At 42.9% G+C, this 21,751-nt stretch overlaps 1 protein-coding gene across 2 annotated transcripts in view; it reads right to left on the minus strand.

The window, feature by feature from the left end:
• Nucleotides 1-21,751, minus strand: part of arhgap20 (Rho GTPase activating protein 20) — a 68,083-nt gene that overhangs the window by 25,315 nt on the left and 21,017 nt on the right. Inside the window, exons 1-2 of one of the 2 annotated variants that reach the window (XM_054746620.2) lie at nt 16,684-16,996; nt 11,158-11,243 (exon numbers count right to left, since the gene is read on the minus strand). In XM_054746620.2, the coding sequence (XP_054602595.1) occupies nt 11,158-11,243; nt 16,684-16,776 (179 nt within the window). In that variant the 5' untranslated portion in view covers nt 16,777-16,996. Of the gene's footprint in view, nt 1-11,157; nt 11,244-16,683; nt 16,997-21,751 lie in introns of those variants that run through there. The other variant, XM_054746619.2, reaches the window with a different exon arrangement.

Below are 21,751 nucleotides of genomic sequence, written 5' to 3' on the forward strand. Positions count from 1 at the left end.
TCCATTAGGAGGAAAACGCAGAAACTCTGACCGTATAGACGCTCAGTTGTATAGAACAAATAACATTTGTTACTATATTAATGCAAAAAACCAAATGATACAACTGGAAATGTTGACGTTTTGATTAATTATAACAAAGAAAACGCTTTGAAACGACAGCAGCTCAAGTGGATAGAGTTTATTAGCTGTCTGGAAAAAGGATTTCAGCTTCACAGCATCATAACACACTGGTTTTATTCTATCTAGTAGATGTCACTACCTACCTGCAACCTGCCAGAAATATCCTTGTTGAGGTTTAGACACCACATGTAGGGATGGGTACCTTTGACATTTGAATCGATTCGGTACTAATTCCCGGTTCCTAGGAATCGATACCGGTACTTAACGGTACCAATTTTTGATACTTTTGAGTGTTTAATATTTTAATTCTCTTTTATAATAAAATATATATTTTTCTCAATATATAACCATTTTTGATAAATATCACGATAAATAACATACAACTGTTTGTATTTTAACATCGTCCTTGTAGTTTTATAAGCTGATAATTAAACTGAAGCAAACATCTTTACTGTGAACTAAATTTACTGTGTGTCTTCATTCCTTTTGCCGTCCTTTTTCATTTGATTTTTCCTACTGGGAAGTTAGAATTTCCGAAGAGAAACCAAACGCACCATTAGCTGATAACAATGGAGGCAATGGAAGCTAACATATCAAGCTAACGTTATCTTAAACAGTTTATTTAGCTGCTGGAGCAGATTAAAACAATGATGCCTTACACTTAGATCGTTGTCGCTGGTTTCATCTTCACCCAGTCACCCGTCACATTTAGTAAAGTGAAGCCAAACTTTAGAGTGCGCTCATGTTCTTCTAGTCGGAAATTCGGAGTTCCGAGGAGAAAGCGAACGCACCGTTAGCGGAACGGAAGCTAACATATCAAGCTAACGTTATCTTAAACATTTTATTTACCTACTGGAGCAGATTAAGATAAGGATGTCTCACTTAGATCTAGGGCTGCAACAACGAATCGATAAATTCGATGAAAATCGATTACTAAAAGCGTTGGCAACGAATTGCGTCATCGATTCGTTGTGTTGCTCAACTCTTCCAAAAGCCCCCTCCCCTCCCGCCCGCCGTTGCGCGCAGACCGGTGGAGAGTCGGCAGGTGTTTGTAAGAGGAACATGGCAGAAGCAGCGAGACCCCAAAAAAGTAAAAACTTCTAAAGTTTGGGAGCATTTTCAGTTAAATCAGGCGAAGACATGCAATCTTTGTAGGTCAGACTTAGCTTGGCACGGGGATACTACGGTGATGATGCAGCGTCTTAAACGCAAGCATGTCAGAATCATCAGCGAGGAAGGAGAGAGCTCGGTGTCCGGGTAAGTTAAAAACTTTTCAAAAGTGATTCACCCAAGCCCCGGATTATTACACAGGCTAGACATGCCCTAAGCTCATTTAAAAAAGTCTATAAAATTCTAAGCGCGACGCTATTAGATAGGCGGGGGGGGGGGGGACTCGCGCCGCTGCGAACCGGTTCCGCCGTCACATTCCCGCAGAAACTGGTTGATCACACCGGGGCCAGACTACTAACATGTGGCTTTACAACCACAATGTCCTCAGAAGCGAAACACTTTTAAAAGGGAGGGAGGAGTCCTAACTGTTGCTATAGGCGTGTTGTGTGAGAGTGCAGTTATATACTGGTTAATATATTTTTGGGTTCAGTTGCTTTCATGTGGCCTAATGTGAGTCTATTTGGGATCATTGGAATGATCAGCAGCATTTCTTGATGTGACTTTATGGCAGTTGTCCAGGGCATAATCACAAGGAGGATGGCATTCATTTACTTTTGGTTTATTTGGTATTTTTCAGTCATTTTTGGAAATACTGATTAATTTTTATTAATTCACAGCCTATGTTTGATTACATTTAAAAATTAGTTTTTTGACATCCCCAATTATAATAAATGTCAACAGATGAGATCAAACAAAACAGATGAGAATTGCCCTTAAGCTGTTTAACTTGGACCAAGCATTTTAGGTCACAGATAGGTGTAGCTTAGGGTCTCTGTCTATACACCTTATAAGACAATTTAGGTGATGGCATGTTGTTTTTCTGCTATTGAACTGTTTTCTAATAATGTTGTGTTTAATAAAGTGAAGGAAGGAGAAAAATAACGTTTCCCTAGCAGTTTTTAAAAATGTCCCTATGTAATCCGATTAATCGATTAATCGTGTCGAGATCCCATCCGATTAATCGATTATCCAAATAATCGTTTGTTGCAGCCCTACTTAGATCGTTGTCGCTGGTTTCATCTTCACCCAGTTACCCATCACATTTAGTGAAGTGGACCCAAGCTTTAGCGTGCGTTCTTTCTACCATGCTGCTCTGTTTACTACTGGCTCACAGCGACCGACGACATAACGCTCTTGCGCATGCGCAGCTGTCTAGGCAAGTTCTCGTTATGAAGGACGGGTACCGAAACGAGGCACCGTTTCAAATGACGTGAATCGGTGCTCAGTCGGTACTATGGAATTCAGCCGGTACCTTAAAAAGTACCGAATTTGGTACCCATCGCTAACCACATGCCCACCCTTTTGGAAAAACTTTTATTTCATAACAAACTGAAAATTTGCTGAACGATGCCTTTAAATTCTCCGTTTGTAAAAGGCAGCTAGAAGCAAGTGAAAAAAGAAACTAATGGTTTATAACAAGTCTAGGGATGCGTGTTGGTGAAATTCTGGCGATATGGTACATACTACGATACCAGGGAGACGATGCGACGTATCACGATATATTGCGATACATTCAGCCAGACGATATTAAAGAATATTTAGACTGAATTTATTGCAGGAAAATTCAATAAATAGTCCAAACTGATAAGTAGCATGTTTAACATGAGGTATCTGAACCATTGCAGAGGGATTTACATTTCAGTGGTGGAAACAAAAACCACTGCACACTGCTGCCAACTAGTGGTCAGGGTTTGGCTTGCACCAAAAGAAAAGAAAATACACAAATGTTTGCATGTAAATTCTTCCAAAAATTTGATCCACGATTTTGAATATCGATGTTATATCACAGGAAAAAATATCACAATATATTGCCTTATTGATATTTTCTTACATTACTACTACATTTCTTAGCAAAATGAACAACTGAACCCAGTTCTTATAGATGGTAAAATATAGTTAAACTTCATTTCTACTATTTTCATGTTAAGTCTGGTCCATACCTGTAAAGGACCCAGAGAACCCTGAGAAATTCCAGTACAAAGCACTGAAACAGACGTCTTAAACAAGAAAGGAAAATCATTGAACTTTCATTATCAAACTATCTGTTAACAGAGAAGAGAAGCGCGCACACACACACATACACACACACACACACACACACACACACACACACTTGTAATGCCGCTTTCACATCTCACTGCCCTCCAAAGAGAGGACATCTTCCGTATTCACCACACATCCTCCCTCCTGAACGCCAGGCTGACAGCTGAGCTGCCACCCTTTGGATCTGATGGATGAACAGCTAACATCTCCATTGTGCGTCATGTGATGTTGATAAAGTGAGCGCCCGCCCCGACTGCGCGTACATGGCCATCTTTGTTGAAGCATGGCTCCGTTGACTTTTTGGGGCACAATAAAAGGCCTGTGCACAATGAGCTACACAGCACTGCATGCTAATGTCACAGAATGAATATTCAAGCGGCGATGCAAACTTTGCATAAATAAGTCGATGCTTTTCATCACAAAACGCACATTTAAATGACAGACAACTGACTGGAGGAAACTATAAAAAAGTCTAATCAGTGGCGATCTGGAACGCGGGCTCTGCTAAGATCAAGCATGGATTATTGTTCATTGGGCGTAAAACTAATGGTAAATGGTAAATAGCCTGTAGTTGATATAGCGCCTTCTAGAGTCCTGGAACCCCCCAAGGCGCTTTAAAACACAATCAGTCATTCACCCATTCACACACACATTCACATACTGGTGAGGATGAGCTACGCTGCAGCCACAGCTGCCCTGGGGCGCACTGACAGAGGCGAGGCTGCCGAGCACTGGCGCCACCGGTCCCTCCGACCACCACCAGCAGGCAACGTGGGTTAAGTGTCTTGCCCAAGGACACAACGACAGTGACAGACTGAGCGAGGCTCGAACCTGCAACCTTCCGACTGCGAGGCGAGCACTTAACTCCTGTGCCACCGTCGCCCCAAACTAACATTTTATTGGGGTCAAGATGGCCTCCATCGCTAATGAACATTAGCAAACACAAATATGATTACATTTCAGCCATTTTTACAGCTGCTAAAGTAAGATGTGTAAGATCTTGCTGCATGGTGGCGCAGTTGTTAGCACGGTTGCCTCGCAGCAAGAAGGTTGCAGCTTCGAAACTCGGCTGTGGCCTTTCTGCGTGGAGTTGCGTGTTCTCCCCATGCATGTGTGGGTTTCCTCCAGGTACTCCGGTTTCCCCCACAGATCACAACATGCCCTACAAGTAAAAAATTGTATGTCGCTTTGGATAAAAGCATCTACCAAATAAATAAACAATAAGCATAAACATTTTTTACAACACATCATCTCTGCTAACAGATCATTTGACTTTGAGCATCATCATTTTTCTACATGGTAATATCTTAGTTTTAAACACATGCATGAACGTAGGGCTGCTCAATTAATCGAATTTTAATCACGATTACGATCTGAGTTTTGAACGATTATAAAAAACAAAACAAGCCGATTATTTGCTCCTCCCGCTTGCGCTGCCCTGAGTTACAAATGAAGCGCTCCTCCACAGTGTTGCCAACTTAGCGACTTTGACGCTATTTCTAGCAGCTTTTCAGACCCCCTTCTTGACTTTTTAATCCTAAAAGTACCTAGCGAACATCTCAGAAACATCTCTGGTAACCCTTAGCTACTTTCTGGATAACGGTCGTCGACATTTCCTGCAGGTTAGCTAAACACTCCGCCTGAGCTCCGGACCGTTCTTCACAACATTAGGAAAGGGAATGATGCAGTGATGTGTCGGTCGCTAAAGACAGCTCTCGGAGCCGGCTCCCTGTTGGATTAACCAGAGTGAGTGACACACACACCGTACCTGCGGACTCCTGAGCAGCTAAAAACAGCTAAATGTGCGCGTGCAGCATGCTAAACACACGTGCAGCTTGCCCGATTGCTGTGAGACCGGGTTGGGGGGTGGGGGGTGCAGCTGTGGTTGGGACAATTATTACATTAACTGATGGGCCTGTAAATAAATAGTTTATAAATAAGGTAGAAATAAGTTCCTCACGCTGATAACTAATGACTAACCTCTCTGAGGACACGGTGCTCCTACAGCACCTTGACAGGACTCAATAAATGTTATGCAACATTTTGTGAACATCAATTTATTTGCATTTATTTGTTATAAATGCCACTGTATAATTCTTGCTGTCAGTATTTGCAAGATATTGGTATTTGGTTCTGTACTGGTTAGACTTAAATGAGTTAAACCAAGGTCTATAGCCCTTGGGTCATAGACTATGAGCTATAAGTATATTGGTCTTTTTATACTGGGAATCAGGAGTTATTTTAGTGATCATCTTGTTTCTTATTTTTGTCCTAATTGTGCCCTGAGCAATTTTATGACTGAATAAAAACAAATAAAATCATCATAAATTGAAAAATCGTCCTAAATAATCGTGATCTCAATTTCAGTCACAAAAATCGTGATTATTATTTTTGCCATAATCGAGCAGCCCTACATGAACGTCAGCAGCTGTTTTATGTTTCTTTAGTAAGTAAGTACATTTTATTTATATAGCACCCGTCACAGACAGAGAATCACAAAGTAGGGATGCGATACTGGTACAGGGTTTCCCTTACATAGGCGTAGCCGTGGCGGGCCGCCACGGCTGAAATCCCACCGCCATGCCTACAACATCCCAAGTTTTATTGATGTTTTTTTTTTTTTTTTTGCGCCGTTTCACTAAGAAGCAGCGGGAACTACTGTGTTGTTGCTTGTGATCACAGCCGGCAGGTAGCAAGGAGGAGGAGGCACGGCAGGGTGGTTACAGCTATGAGCGTACGGATAAAGCATTTTTGACGAATACGAGCAAGAAACGAGTGTAAATCTCAGAAATATCTGTAATCGTGCTGAATGAAATTCTCATTGGATAACTGACTGTCTTCAAGCTCTGTGATTGGCCAGTCAGATAGAGCGCCCGCCCCTCCCTACACGCAAAACTGCAGCCGGGAGCTCAGTCAGCTCGGTCCAGGCATCAACGCACACACACAGACAGTAAGCCGGGCGGACACTGTGCGACTTTTTCACTTTTTTGAGCAGATTTTCCACTCGTGCGAGAATCCACAAGATCGGGGCGAGTTTTGCGCTGAGCGTCGTGTAGTGTACAGGGGGTTACGAGAGGCGATTAACACCACGTGACCAGCTACCGATCAGCAATCGTGAGCTCGCACGGACTTCTGGAGTGTTTAATATTTATCTCGTTCCTCATGAGGGTTGAAGCGGCGCTGCGAGCAGCTGCGACCCAAAAAGTACCAGAACCGCTCACGGCGCATTCGCAATCCTGCATCAACTCCGCTCACCCGCTATTTCCCCAATAACACACGTTGTTCGGTTTTATTTCTACACGTTTTTTTAACTCACAATGATTGTCAAGAAAGTGTGTTTGTCGTGTTCATGTCAAATTAAACTGATCACAAAACACAGATTTACTTTCTTTATTTCGTTTCCTCATCCAACCCCCATAAATCCCTGTGTGTCCTGCTGCAGCTCTCCCGAAGGACAACAGGCAAAACAAGACAAAAAAGTCTGACGTGTTGTGTAAAAACTGCTATTTTTAGCATATTTTAGGTCCGACGTGTTGCTACCAGACGTACAGTGTGAGCACATGACTCGTGAGATCTACCCTGCGCTGAAGTCGTACAGTTTGAGCTGAAGCTGTGTTACGAGTGAAAAAGTCGCACAGTGTCCGCCCAGCTTATTATAATGTTCACTGTAATGCATCTTGATGTTCTTAACAAATAAATTAAATAAAAAATATTGGTCAATAATGCCAAATATGTAAATTTGTGTTTCAGTCATTTTTATACTGGCTTAAAAATACTTCATTAAGTCTACTAAGCAGGGGTGTACATGTTTAAGAGGGCCAGCCCAGTAATGATCTTGGACCAAAATAAAGGGGGCAAAAGAAGATGTTTTTCCAGACGCCAAGAAAAATTAAATGCCAAATCCACCCTGCAAAGTGTGTCACTGAGAGTTTAAAACAGAAATTATTATTGTGCAAATATTGGTGTACTCACCTTTAATACTATTTATTACAATGCAGCAGTCGCTGGATTGGTGCAGTTCAAAGTGGAGTGCATCAAATAAAACAATATTAACATAAAGGTGAGACGTGTCATAACACCCCCCCCCCCCCCCCCCCCCCCCGCCAACAACACCACCACCACAGCTGGAAAAATTCCTAGGGGAAACACTGTGGTATCTGTATCAGTGCAGATACCGATACAATACTGGTATTGGTATCGGTATTGGTGCCGGTGCCGATACCAATACCAGTATCGGTACCGGTAAACGTTAACCGATACCAATGCAGTTGCTTGAAAATGGCTTCACTGTAACTTGTCATTTCTGTTCACATAATATTTTAGTTTTGTGATGATTTCCATTCATATATTTTACTTTTTATCTACCTCACAGTCTTTTCCTGTTGAAAGCAGAGAAGAAAATAAAATCTGTATTCCAAATCATTGCATTTTTCTGTGTGGTAGAAGTATAGGTATCGGTAATCGGTATCGGCGAGTATTCAGATCCAAGTATCGGCATCGTGTCGGTTCGGAAAAAAGTGGTATCGTTGCATCCCTATCACTAAGTGCTTCACATACTGTAGATCAAAAACTAAACTAAACAAATCATAAAGTCGTAAAATCATAATGATCTTAAAACAGAAATCAATTAAATTCAGAAAAACTAAGTCAAATATCATAAAACAAAAGAAAGATGATTACAAATTCTAATAAAAAATATGTTATTAACTTTTATTTAAAATGTTTTCATTCCACGGTTCCTCTGGGAAAGAAAAACCCTCCTCAGAGGTCTGCTGGTCTCCGCCTCTGACACCTATTCAACTTTTGACTATTTCTGCAATATGGAGGATTGCATCAGTCATCCAGACAGGCAGTGATTCACAACTAGTGTGTGTGTGTGTGTGTGTGTGTGTGTGTGTGTGTGTGTGTGTGTGTGTGTGTGCGCGTGCACAGATAAAAGAAAACGTCATGTCACACAGCGTGCGCCACCCCGTAGCATCTTCTAAATCCACACTGGCTGCTTCTCTTCCCCAGAGCAACAGCAGCAACTCCAGCAGCTACAATCTTTCATTTAAGAAGGAACGTCCTACCAAAGCTAACCTGATGAAGATGGATTTATTAACAACTGTGAATGAAAAGCAGCAAATAAAGTAACCAACGCTGGTTGAATGTGATGATTTGAGACGGGCACTAATTTTTCTGGTCAGTTAGACTTTTACAGAGCTGAAAGTCTAAAGAGAAACCGACATTTTCTTGCTACAGCTGTGACTTTAGACAGAAATTTAACACTTCCACGCTAATAAAAAACAGGATAAAGGAACAACAAAAACTGCTGCACAGTTCTGAGGAACTGAGATGTCAGGTGGCAATTCTCTGAATTTCATCGATGCTAAACCATTTGATGCATTTATTATATTAATAAGATACGACTAAGAATGCACAAACAGAAGTAGCTCATTCAAATCTAAAAAGAGGTTTCATCTCCCCGTTTACTGATGGTGCAGTTGAAACCTTCCCAAAGGCTGAGGTTACACTTGTGGATGAGGTGTAACAGCGTGCGGAGGTAATGTAAGTGGCTAAGCTAAGGTCCAGACTCTTCAGTATCTCTTCCTGATGGGAAATGCAAACAAATACGTGTGTCTAGGGATGTATATTGGTGAAATTACGGCGATACAATACGCATCACGATACAGGGGAGACAATACAAGATATCACGATATATTGCGATACATTCACTCAGATATTTTTGACTGAATTTATTGTAGGAAATTTCAATAAACAGTCCAAACAGATATAACATGTTTAAAATGAGGTATCTGAACCATAATAGATGGCTGTACATTTCAATGGCGGAAACAAAACCAAGTGCACACTCCTGCCACCTAGCAGCTTTTGAATTGCACCAAAAGAAAAGAAAACACACAAATGTTTGCATGTAAATTCGTCCAAAAATTAGATACAGGACTTTTGAATATTGATACAATATCGCTGGAAAAAAATCACAATATATTGCCAAATTGATATTTTCCTAAATGCCTACATGTGTCAAACACACACATTCTTCATTTATTTTGCCTGTGGTCTCAGGTATGATGCTTGTTATTTTATATTAATCTGTGGTTGGAACTTCACAAGTCCACCCAGTTAATCTGCAGTGATCCTAATCTTGAATCTCCATCTCAGATTACCCAACGGCCAATTTTCAAATACCAAATCCTCAAACCCCCAAAAGCTGCTCAATTACAGAACGAATTCACCACTTGTTGCTGCTTTACTTCCAGACCCTCTGGGATTGACTTGGATAAAAAACTGGTGATGCAACCGTTCCTGAGCCGCTGACCTGATCTGCTGGAATTACTGATTTATCCATTTTAGCTGCAGAAATATGGCTTCAGGGGTTTTATGGCTTTTATAAAACAGCTTCCAAAGCATGCACATGGTCTGAAAATAACCTGACAACAGCTAATTCATAACACTAATTAAATAAAAGCAAATGTACGGGAGCGCTCACATCCACCAGGGCTGCAGCAGCTTAGAACAAGTTGTGATTTTATTGTTGAAAATTGGGATGAATTATAATTAACCCACACGTCTCTCTGTGTCTAATCTGTCATCATGACTTTCACACAGTTTTCACGTGTCCCATCTTCTATTATCTAAACAGGTGTGAATAAAGCGTGGCAATGCCTTAAAACACAGAATCCAGGAAATATATTTTTTATTTGCCAAAATAACTAAATCCGACTTCACCTCTCCACTGGAAGCGCCCCCTGTAAACACACTTGTCTGGTTACTAATGAACACCTCACACACCCAGTCCCGCATCGCCCGATGGGATGTCAAAGGGTTAAAGGTCACAGATGAGAGTGTCAAGTCCTGGCTCCACATCCACTCCTGCCTCTGTCAGGCTGTTTATCTGTCTCCGCTGCTACCTCCTCCAAACACAATACAGGACTTGTCCAACAAACCTACACACACGCACACGCACACACACACACCCTACCCCATGAGACCTGACCCATTTAACAGAGCAGAGTTCCCGTCAGCATCGTTCTAAATGTTGGATTTCCAGGGTTCCAGAACGCTGCAGAACGTCCTGGTTTCCCTCCGTCAGCACTAAAAGCTGCCATCTCCAGCCCGTGAAGTCCTTTAGATGTTGAATTGTTACTTTGGTGGAATTAAAGCTCAGATTTTAAAGCCTGGAAGGGCTTTAAGAAGAACCTAACAAGAGTTGAACTCCTAATGGAAGATAAGCCAAGTCTCTAGTAAATAAACACTTTGCCTAAAGGGTTTGTAACAACTTATTTCCGACGCGGGTTAAGGAAGAGGAAGAGGTCGGAGTGATGTGGACTTGATGACAGACCGATAGCTCTGTAAGCCTTTTAAACATAGTGACCAGCCTTCCAAGGCAATCGCACATTTAAACAATCATTAGACCTGGATGGCGGACTTATCTTTGTTAGAGAATCTACCAACCCAGACCTTTGCTGATCCAGGTTCTTCGTGTCACTCTGCTGATTTTATCCAACATCTTTAACCACCTTGCTTTTAAAACCCCTGCAGTGTTTTCTTAGAAACGTGTAATTGCATAAAATAAACACAAGCATCCATGAAACTGCAGCCTGCAAGGCTGCATGTCAGAGATGGCTAACAATTCCCAAAAGCTGAAAGAGTATCAGTAAAGTAGGAGGCGTGTAACTTTTCATTTACTGTTACTAAGTGCTGCTAAGAAAAGGAAAATCAAAGCGGAGAAGTACAGAGACTCTGTGTCATGAAGATTATTCACATGTTCTAAAGTGTTTGAACCAGGACTAAACATTTGGAAGCAGGTGTGTTTGCTGATACCTGGATGCACTCCTCGACCTGGTTAGTGCTTTGCTGATGACCAGGGATGGAGCTGACTGTCGTCTATGGGCCAGGGTCTTCATCTTCTGAGAGGTCACAGAGAAAAGCAAGAGGTCAAAAACACGCTCCCAGTGAACGTTTTCATTTGGTTTGCATTCGTCAAGCAGTGGCATGTCACGTCTACAAGGGAGGGAGGGAGGGTCCAGTCACCACTGCGCTAGGCAGGAGGTTTGGGCTTAGGAGAAAAGGGAGGATGGTGACTGATAGAAAAGGAGAAGTGACAGCAGTAAAAAGAAGGAGAAGAGGAAACAAAACAGAAAAAGAGTCAGACGCACTGAGGTGGTGAAATCACTCGTCTTTATGATCTCTCACTTGTCACCACAGCCTCATGACGGTACCCTGCTCTAGCAGAGGAATGACCGGCATCCATGTGTCTGCCACAAGTATTTATATGTTACATCTAGGCTATTTACAACATAGCCCAACACACACACACACACACACACACACACACACACACACACACACACACACACACACACACACACACACACACACACACACACACACACACACACACACACACACACACACACACACACACACACACACACACACACACACACACACACACACACACACACACACACATACACACACACTTCCACCACAATTATTCAGGAAATCTGAAAACTTCATTAAAAGCAACACAAATCAAATGAGAGCGTGTTTAGCTGTGACACGGGAGAGATATTCCTCTAGTGGTAGATGTTGATGTAGGTCAGAGTCATGAGCATTGTGGGACGTCAGGAGAAGTACTTCTCAACCTTCATGTAGGTCAATAGTTTATGGGCTGTATTAATCTGAGATGGGTTTAAATCACTAGCTGATCGGCCAGAGCCAATTAAGTAGTCTGAGCTAATTACAGAAGGAAAGATCAAAGGCAGCTATGATGAGACACAACATGGTGACAGGAACACACCAAACTAGTGCTGCCAAGATTTAGCCATTAGTTACGACTACCAAAATTGCCGACGACTAATTTAATAATCAACGTCATCATTAAAGGGGGACTAGACAGTTTTGGCTTGCTTTTAGCACCCCTAGTGTGCTACCAAAATCCATCTTCTCGCTGTGCGTTCGTCTTTTTAAGGTCTTTAACAGCTGAAACGTCTCCCAGCCTTCCTCAGTGTCTACTAGGGTTGGGCATTGTTCGATTTTGAACTATTCCGATTCCAATTCCTTGTTATGATTCCGGTTCCTATCAGTTCCCGATTCTGATTCTTTCAAGACGTGACATGCTTTACGTGAGACAGCTAACCAAATGTCCCCAGGGTTTCCCCCAGCGCTTTATAAGCCTGGCGGCCCACCGGGCTTTGCTTGGCCACCCTCCAGGCTAAGCGTCATGCCCCTCCCCGACCCTACCGTGTCCGCTGACATAAACGGCGCAACAAAACTAGAGCCCACCATTAGCAGATACTGGTGAGAAACAGATTTAACAGATTTTAAACATTAAAACTCTCAAAAGAAATAGTTCAGAAAGGAAATTAAAATGTACGCAGCTTTGTGTGTGATTTATTATTATTAATATTATTATTTATTGTGGCAGAAGCTGGTGCGGTCCACCACAGAGAAGCTTCTCTAGCATGATGACTTTAATTATTCTACAGGTTATTGTTCTGCCTTCTGTCGCTGACACACACACACACACACACACACACACACACACACACACACACACACACACACGAGTGTTGGTGAGCGGCTGCGTCTGACTGCTGACGCTCCGCATGTGTTTTTATTTCTGCAGTGAGACAAACTCACCTCACACCGTCCAGTTTGTTCTTTAAAGCTTCTAGTAAATACGCCGCATTTTTGGCTGCAGGAGCTAAAGTTTACGTCACGGAGTAAAAGTTCGGCAGACGCGTTTGTTTATATTTGGCCGCTGCGCGCCGGGTGGGGGGAGGGGGGACTCGGTGCTGCACACAGACAGCTGGTTTGATCAGCTTTGAAAAGCATTGATCACAATTTGCAGATCACGTTTATTTGTCACGGAGATCGGCCACGGATTCCTCTTCCGGTCGGCATACTAGGAATCAAAACTAGGGATCGAAATAAAAAACTTTGAACGATTCCGGGAAAAATGAATGAACAGTTGGAACCGGTTCCAATCGATGCTCGATGCCCAACCCTACGAGGGATTCAGCACTAAATTGAACAAATCAGCTGTGTTCATGATCTAAAACATGCAGAAAACGTGCTGGAAGCAGACTGCAGCGCCAGGTATGTCGGCTCAATTTGCAAGTGGAATATTCTGTCCACAGGGGGCGATAGGGGCTGGGTGGCATTTCAGTAACCCTGTGTAAAGGGTCATTTTAGCACACACTTGCTCAAGAAAACCATTTAAAAATATGAAGTAGCTGCATAGTATCCCTTTAGTATTGTTTTTCTTTTTCTCTCAGAACTGCCAGTGTACCTCCTGCTGTGTCGTCTGCCTTCCTGCCCCTGATGCATAAACGCAGTAGCGGCCCTCGGGTCAGAGCTTGAAGATCTGGGAGCATTTTACATCAATTCAATGGAAGCATGTGCCAAATTTCCTTGGCTGAACGACGGTGATGCACAAGCTTCTTAAAAGGAAGCATGTTGTGGCTAATTTGCTAGTTAGCTGCTAACATCAACAGTGAACTACTCACTTGTACTGATTGCCTTAACATTAACAGTGACATTATTATGCTTAACACACATCACATGTTTGCTGTAATGTTACAATTTGTTCAATTTGTTTAAAAAATTGCTGCTCTTCATTGAACGACCTTGCTACCATGCCAACAACCAGCATTCATCCTTTGTTTTCTTAAGCCCAGAGCCTGTTTTCCTTATTTACTGCAAGTTGCAAGGCTCATTTAAAGCAGTTGAATGAGTTATTATCTTAACTGTCTATATTTTTAGACAACACTAACACTTAGAGATAACACTTCAAGTTAGAAGTTACTGGAAGCCAAGTCTATAAGCTACTTTTTATGCATGATCCAATTATTCCACTAATCACCAAAATATCTGGGGCCTCATTTATCTAGGCTTGCTGGACATGGAGAGCACCTGCAGTGCTGCTGCTGAGAAGGATACAATTATGAAATCCTGCAGCATTATCACTTGTACCGCTGCGTTTTCACACAGAACAAGACTCCCCACACGCACACACGCGCGCATTCAAACACACACACACACACACACACACACCCAGCCTGATGCGCAGAATACGGAATGCAGAATATCAGCAGGGGGACAGATTGAGACAGAATGTCATGTATCTGTGACAGTGTGTGTGTCCTGTCACTGTGATCCGATTGATCATGTGCCCTGGCTACTTGGACAAGGGGAGGTCTCCGTTTGGCTGACTGGTTAGTGTGCGTGGCTTTCAGCTGGGAGTCTGGGGATCGAATCCCTAGTGGACCTTTTTTTTTTAATATCCGCCACAGATCTCTCTGAAGAACTCAGCATTGACGGCTTCAGCAACGCTGTGCCACTCTGTGGATTTTCTCTTATTTGTTTTGCAAAAGCACTTCCTTTCATTTCTGCACCTCACCCACAGGTACCTCAATTTCTGCTTGTGAAATAGCGCTTCTCTGATCTGCCTTGATCTACGGTCGCCATGTCATTGGCGGAGCGCTGCAACAGTCGGCTTATGTATACGCATGAGGTCCACAAGGCATTTTGCATTGACTATTTATGGCAGTAAGTGGGTGTGTGGTGAGGGCGGGATGTGACTAAAATGCAGCTGAGAAACATTCTCGTTTGTCTCCGATGTATGAAGTGGAGATTGTGTGCAGCTGTGCGTACTCCATGTTGTATAGGTCACAAACCTACTTGGCGTAAGTACATATTTTTTGCTGAGCTTAAGTACGGTTTTAGTAAGGATTCTACGCAATGTTTGATAAATGAGACCCCAGGTAATAAGTTGACTTTCAAATAATCATTGTTGGCAGCCCTACATGAAACCAAAGAACGAGTCCTTAAGATCCACATCATCCTGACTGACTGGACGTTAAAAAGTACGTCCGACCTGTAGCAGCAGCTAACACCAGTGCGATCATATAAGATAACACTTTATAACAAATATATCATAAATGCAGTCGAGGTCAAAGGTTAAGAGATTGACCCAAATATTAACAGTCACGTTTTACAGACTGAGATTTTATGATGATGGTTTGCATCAACTCTAAAATGTTTCTGAAGAGTGATAAGATCAAAAGTCCCTCTTTGACATAAAACACTGGATTAATCGCCAATAAAGAATGCCTCAAGGTGCTTAATAAAGTCCAGCAAGTCCAGGAAGCTGTGGCACTGGGGCTCCACCAGGTGTGAGCATCTGCAGCAAAGTGAGGGGGAGACTTTTGGATGACGTGGTCTTAAGAAGGGCAGCAAAGAAGCCACTGGTCTCCAAAAGGACCGTCAGGGACATTGATTTTCTGCTAAAGGTCCAGGGATTGGACTACTGAAGACTGGAGGAAAATTGTTTTCTCTAATAAATCTCTGTTCTGATTTTCTGGTAAGTGTTTAATTCATTCCTGTGTCCAGCAAACAGTACAGCATCCTGAGACCATTCATGTGGGGGACTTCTCGCTTACAGTTTAGCCTAAAAACATCCATGAATGGTACTAAAACAAGCTCCCCGAGGAACTCCTCCTAAAACCCAACAACACTTTAGTGATGAGCGGTGGCGTTTTTCCAGCATGATGGAGCACCTGGCCAGAAGGCTGGAAGAGCCTTTGAAACGGTGTAAAACAAACTAGGCTGCTGCAGCATCATATAAACATCAATGAGACGTGAGCATCTTGGCTCATAACTTTGCTTAAAACATCCAACTTGTTGTAAGTGTTTTTAGACAAGGCATTTTGTCTTTTAGAGGGGTGATCCTCCCTATCCTTCTTCTGATCCTGCTGCTGACAGGTGTAATGACACGTTTTAAACACACCTGAGCGGGGAGGCGCTGTTTACAACAAGTTCTCAGGGCATCACCAGATTATCCTTAAATCTCAACTAAATGGAGGAAGAAACCAGAACCACTTAATAAACTGGTGACATGTTTACATTTACAACATGGGCAGTTAGTAATTTTACAGGTGGTTTTCATATTCTTCCCAAATCAAAGCAAAGAATGCAAAAATTGTATTTTTTTACTAAAACATACTTGCATCGAAACGTACCCCTGAGAGGTTGTGTTTAATTAACACACGTCTGTCAAGACTATCCTAAAAAGCCTTTAAAATAAAATATAAAATATCTGGAAAGCAGTTACTTGAACGTTGCTGAGGATTGGGGGATTTATGTCTGGAGACCAGCAGGACCAGTAAAGCAGAATCCATCACAACACGTCAGTCTATGGCTCTTGGTTCTGCGCACCAAACAGCAATAGTCTAACAGAACTCCACGATGAACTAATGAAGGAAATCTGTAAACGTGACCTCTGGGTGCACAGAGACGCAGAAAAACGTCACAGACAGACAGAGTCGAAGTCTCCGGTACCTTTTTGCTGTCCGGTGTCGGTTTGCTCTCTCCCGTTAGAGACTCGGACCTGTTCTGTGCCATGGTCCCCTGCTGCGGTGACATGCTTTCCATTAAGGCTGAGTAGTCCCACTGAGTATCTTCACTGTATTCCCATCATCCAACAATTTATTCCATAGTTTATCCGGTGGAGACGCGCGCGAGGGTTCGGAGAAAATCCATGATGAAGATGAACCGAGCAGAAAGAAGACACACACACCGGCGGAGATGCTCCCTCAGACTGAGCAATGTTTGATGTGAGCGCGGACACACGGCTCTTCTTGGCTCACTCAAACGTTTCAAGCTAGCGGAAGTAAGTCAGACAGCTTCCGCTCTCTCTTTTCAAAATAAAATGAACTGAAAGGTTCGAGAATCCGATGTCCCAAGGGGAAAAAATCTCTAATTTAGAGAAGTTAATAATATTTGTTAGCCTTATAAATGTTTTTATCATTAAAAGAGGAGTTAAATAACTGAGGTTCATGTTTTGCTTTCCCCCCTCAAATTTAGTTTGAATATAAAGGTCTGGTTTTTGGGGGGTTTTATCCTCCACGATATTTATTGGCAGATAAACATAGCACAATCATTTAACAACTTTTTCTTTTCTTTTTATTTACTTTTTTACTTTGGAAAATTGTATATTTTATTTTGAAAACTGAAGCAGTATCCGGCCAGGCTTTTCTTTTTTTACTTGACCCTGATCCTGGTGTGAAAGCAGGCTTTGAGCTGGTTTGGGTGCAGCAGCAGTAAGAGAAGGCACATCTTGGGCTCCGCGTCAGGGATTAGTGGTCCAGGTGTAAGAATGTTCAGCATGGGCCAAGAATAATATGAGCGATGAGGAGGAATGTTCACAGTAATATCTTCCCACAAACGTGACGCACCACTCACTGTTTGGAGCAGTTACAGTGAACCTCACTGTAGGAAGCCCCCCTGGGAGGGTGAGACTGTTTACTTTGAACAGTCTGGAGGAAATCTGAGAGCACAAGCCCCTCCATCACAGATACAGTTAGACATATATGTTCTAAATACAGACAGTTGTGGGATTCTAGACTTATAAATCTCTTTAAATACTATAGGAACGTCTGAGAGCTGGTCACCATGCAGATTACTCACTTATGTATTAATCTTAATTTCACACAGACTTTAGAAGAGAAATTAACACACACACTTCTAAAAGTTTAGACCTTTTTTACATTCCATCACAGTTAAAGTACAGTAAAATATTTGTAGCAAAGTGCATGCATTTTAAATCCCCGGTAGATGTAAACTTTGGCCTAGAAATCTAGACAAACTAGCAGCAGCAAAAGATTTTGCTTTGCAGGTTGGTCTGGTCACACTCCATTGGCCTCAGCAGGTTGCCTGTACACATTTTTGTCTAGCAAATCATATAGCTCTTCATTTGTAGAGAAACAATGGGTGGGCTTAGCGCCAGAGCAGTGATTGATCCACATCGCTGCCCACTTTTAAAGCAAGGCTTAAGCTGTATTTTAGATGTTTCTTAGTTGTTTTTATTCACCTTTTAATTGTTTCTATTCACATTTTAATGTTTTTGATCACTACTTTTTATTATTTTTAGCTCTTTTTTGTTTGGTTTTATCTGTGTATTTTATTATGGAGCGGTTTTATTGTGCTGCTTCTTTGCACTATGTTCAGCACCTCGGGCCCCCGTGAGTGGGGGTGGGAAGGGGCTTCATAAACACAATGAAATGAAAATGAAAAATGATGAAGAAAAACTACAAAGATGGCGTCAGCTCAGCAACGACAGTCATTTTAAACAGCTTTGGCATCATTAGACTTGGACAGTTCTTTGTGGCACGAGTCAAGAGTTATTTAAGTAATTCATTTAGATAAAGGATGTAATTTCTTCTTCTAATAAATAATACTGGCTGCAAGTGCGGCACGAAACTTTTATGGTGGACTGTCTGTTTTCCGTAGCGATGAATACATTACGTTGTTCGCTGCTCTGATTGGTCCTAGTGCTGTTCAGCTGTGTGCAGAGACCGTTTGAAAGGGAGATTCTACCGCATGACTGAGCTCTGCATTGTGGCCAGACTATAAATTTACAGGATGCCTGCTAGGCTGGCACTTCTAGTGCATTCGATGTTCATGTTGTCGTCGTCGCCTTCCTCCACTTATCCGGGTCTGGGTCGCGGGGGCAGCATCTCAACTAGGGAGCTCCAAACCATCCTCTCCCCAGCCACTTCCACCAGTTCCTCCAGCAGGACCCCAAGGTGTTCCCGGACCAGATTGGAGATGTAACCTCTCCAACATGTCCTGGGTCTATCTTTAGGCCTCCTGCCGGCAGGACATGCCCAGAAAACCTCCCAGGGAGGTGTCCAGGAGGCATCCTGACCAGATGCCCAAACCACCTCAACTGACTCCTTTCGATCCGGAGGAGCAGCGGTTCTACTCCAAGTCCCTCCCGAATGTCCGAGCTCCTCACCCTATCTCTAAGGCTGAGCCCGGCCACCCTACGGAGGAAACTCATTTCGGCCGCTTGTATCCGCAATCTCGTTCTTTCGGTCATTACCCAAAGCTCATGACCATAGGTAAGGATTGGGACGTTAATCGACCGGTAAATCGAGAGCCTGGCTTTCTGGCTCAGCTCCCTCTTCACCACGACAGATCGGCTCAGCGTCCGCATCACTGCAGATGCTGAACCAATCCGCCTGTCGATCTCCCGATCCCTCCTACCCTCACTCGTGAACAAGACTCTGAGATACTTAAACTCCTCCACTTGAGGTAGGACCTCTCTCCCAATCCGGAGTTGGCAAGCCACCCTTTTCCTGGTCATGTCATGCAGGATTTTTAAAAACTTTTCTATCAAAACAAACGTAATACAAAAAACATTTATTGGTTTTCTTGAGACTTTGGTTGCTTTTCACTCGTTTTCAGTCCAACATCTTGTCCAGTGGAATCAGCGATGCATCTCTCAGGTCCTGTGCCTGCACTGTGGTGGAATGGACAGCAGATCATTTTTAGACCTGATTGCTTCTTTTGACCTCCATGTGTTTGGACTCTTGCAAAAACAAACACAAAAACATGCAACAGTTACTTTAGCTTATCGGTCCCCAGAAAGATGGTGATAAGAGCCTCACCATCCTCTTGAAAGAACATGAGACTGACTCATTCCTTCATCAAAGGCCGATGTGTGGCCAGGTTGTATTTGGGTTTGAATTCTAGTTGCTAAATGTCTGCTGTGTGTGCTGCTTGTCTGGAGGAATCTAAAGTAAAACCAGTCCGGGTAAACTGAGGGTGTGTCAGAAATGTGGTTGGAAACGTCACTGGCTGACCATAACTGACTGCTCTGTTCTGCTTCTGCTTCTTAAATCTTCCACTCGGCCAGACACTGCATCACAAGAATAAAACAGCTGCTTTTGCTACCAGTTTCCATGGTAAACGCATGTTTCATTAAGCAGTTTACAAAGTAGATTCTTCACTCAAAGAAAAGCTCCAAGATTCTCCTCATACCAAATTTCACATAAGTCAAGTTCAGGTGAGGGAGAAACTGGAGGCCTGATTCTCCTCCTGGTGTTTCCTTTGAAGTGCACCTGAATAGGAATGTGTTTGTTACGCTCGAGGAGTCAGGCTATTGAAACCCTGATTGCCGAGGAGAGGAGAGGAGAGGATCAACTTGGAAAGCAAACAGTCGATTCCAAAAGGGAAAAAAGACCTGGAAACTTTTCAGCTGTGCATAAAAGTTGCACCCTGTGCTGTAAACACACACACGTGCACAAACACACACTCAAAAAGATAGCTGAGAACCTAATTAAGGAGCACATATAAAAACAAACACTTGCTCGTGTTCAGCGAGGTGGAGGAGAAGCCGCAGGGACGTGAGCGGTCCGATGATGGATGGCTGAGGGAGGAATAGACGGGTGACCAATGATAGAGTTGCTCCAGACGGACAGGGAGTTGCTGTGACCCAAAAGAGGCACCACGGTGTGGACGCCTCCACCGCAGCTGCCGGCGTCACCGCCACTTCTCTAAGAAAGCAGACTTCTATGCTTCCTGCCAAAAATACTGTTTCCTGTTTTCCTCTGAGCAACATCAAACTGACTGTGAAAATAAAATGTAAAAAGTTTATTCTTTTTCACATTTTTTGCCTTAAATGTCGTGTAAGCCTGATGTCTGATCCCTGTGCTTAGGCGTTAACACCCGCTAAACCCCAAAAGGCGAAACTGACTGTTTAAACAATAATAACGAACCAACAAGGATTTCTTTCAGAAAATTGTTGAGTTTTTTCGTCACCTACTGAGTCCTCCGTCTGTTTACTGATCAGGGATTTACTGATCCAGCCTTAAAGCCTCTGAGACAAACACAGGGGTTAGTTACAGAGAATCGGACTGCAGGATTTTTAGTATCAGCCTACACCAGAGCCAGTGTGTCTCTGTCTCGCTCCCTTTGTCTAAATATTGTGGTGCAGAGTGGCCGAGGCGTATGAAGCCTTGGAGACATGTGGAGGAGACAGACGGGGTATCTCTGTTGAAACAAAGGCTGTGGTGAGAGGGAAGGACTCAGGTGGAGGGAAGCACGGAGACCAGAGCCAAACAAAGCTGCGTTGGAGATGGAAAGTCAGGGTTAGCTGGCAGCGGCTTCCAGCGCCGGAGTTTTCCTTCACATTAAAAGCTAATTCTGACATTTTATTGTGAAGTTAAAAGGATGATGATTATTTCATCTCTCAGTTGTATTTTAAACTCATTTTTGATGATGGTGACCAGCTCAAACGCATTTCATAGCAGTTTGTGCTAAAGCTGTTTTATAAACATAAATCAGACTAGCGACAAGTGGTGGACTTATCCATTCAGAAAACGGGATTTTATAACAATAAAATGGTCTAAAGCAGCAATGATGGGAACAAAAAGTTGCCTAGAGCTAATTAAAGGATCTTTGAATGACCCAAGATAGAGTTCACCCAAAACCCCAACAAAGATTCAAGCTTTGTTGGTTTTAGACTTCCTGAACTGGTCCTGCTCAGTCAGCGGTTAGCTCGGATCAGACCCTGATTGCTCATGATTAATCCATAAAACACACATTTAAGGCTGAAACTTGT

Source organism: Nothobranchius furzeri, chromosome 14 (assembly GCF_043380555.1).
Source record: "Nothobranchius furzeri strain GRZ-AD chromosome 14, NfurGRZ-RIMD1, whole genome shotgun sequence".
NCBI classification, from domain to species: domain Eukaryota; kingdom Metazoa; phylum Chordata; class Actinopteri; order Cyprinodontiformes; family Nothobranchiidae; genus Nothobranchius; species Nothobranchius furzeri.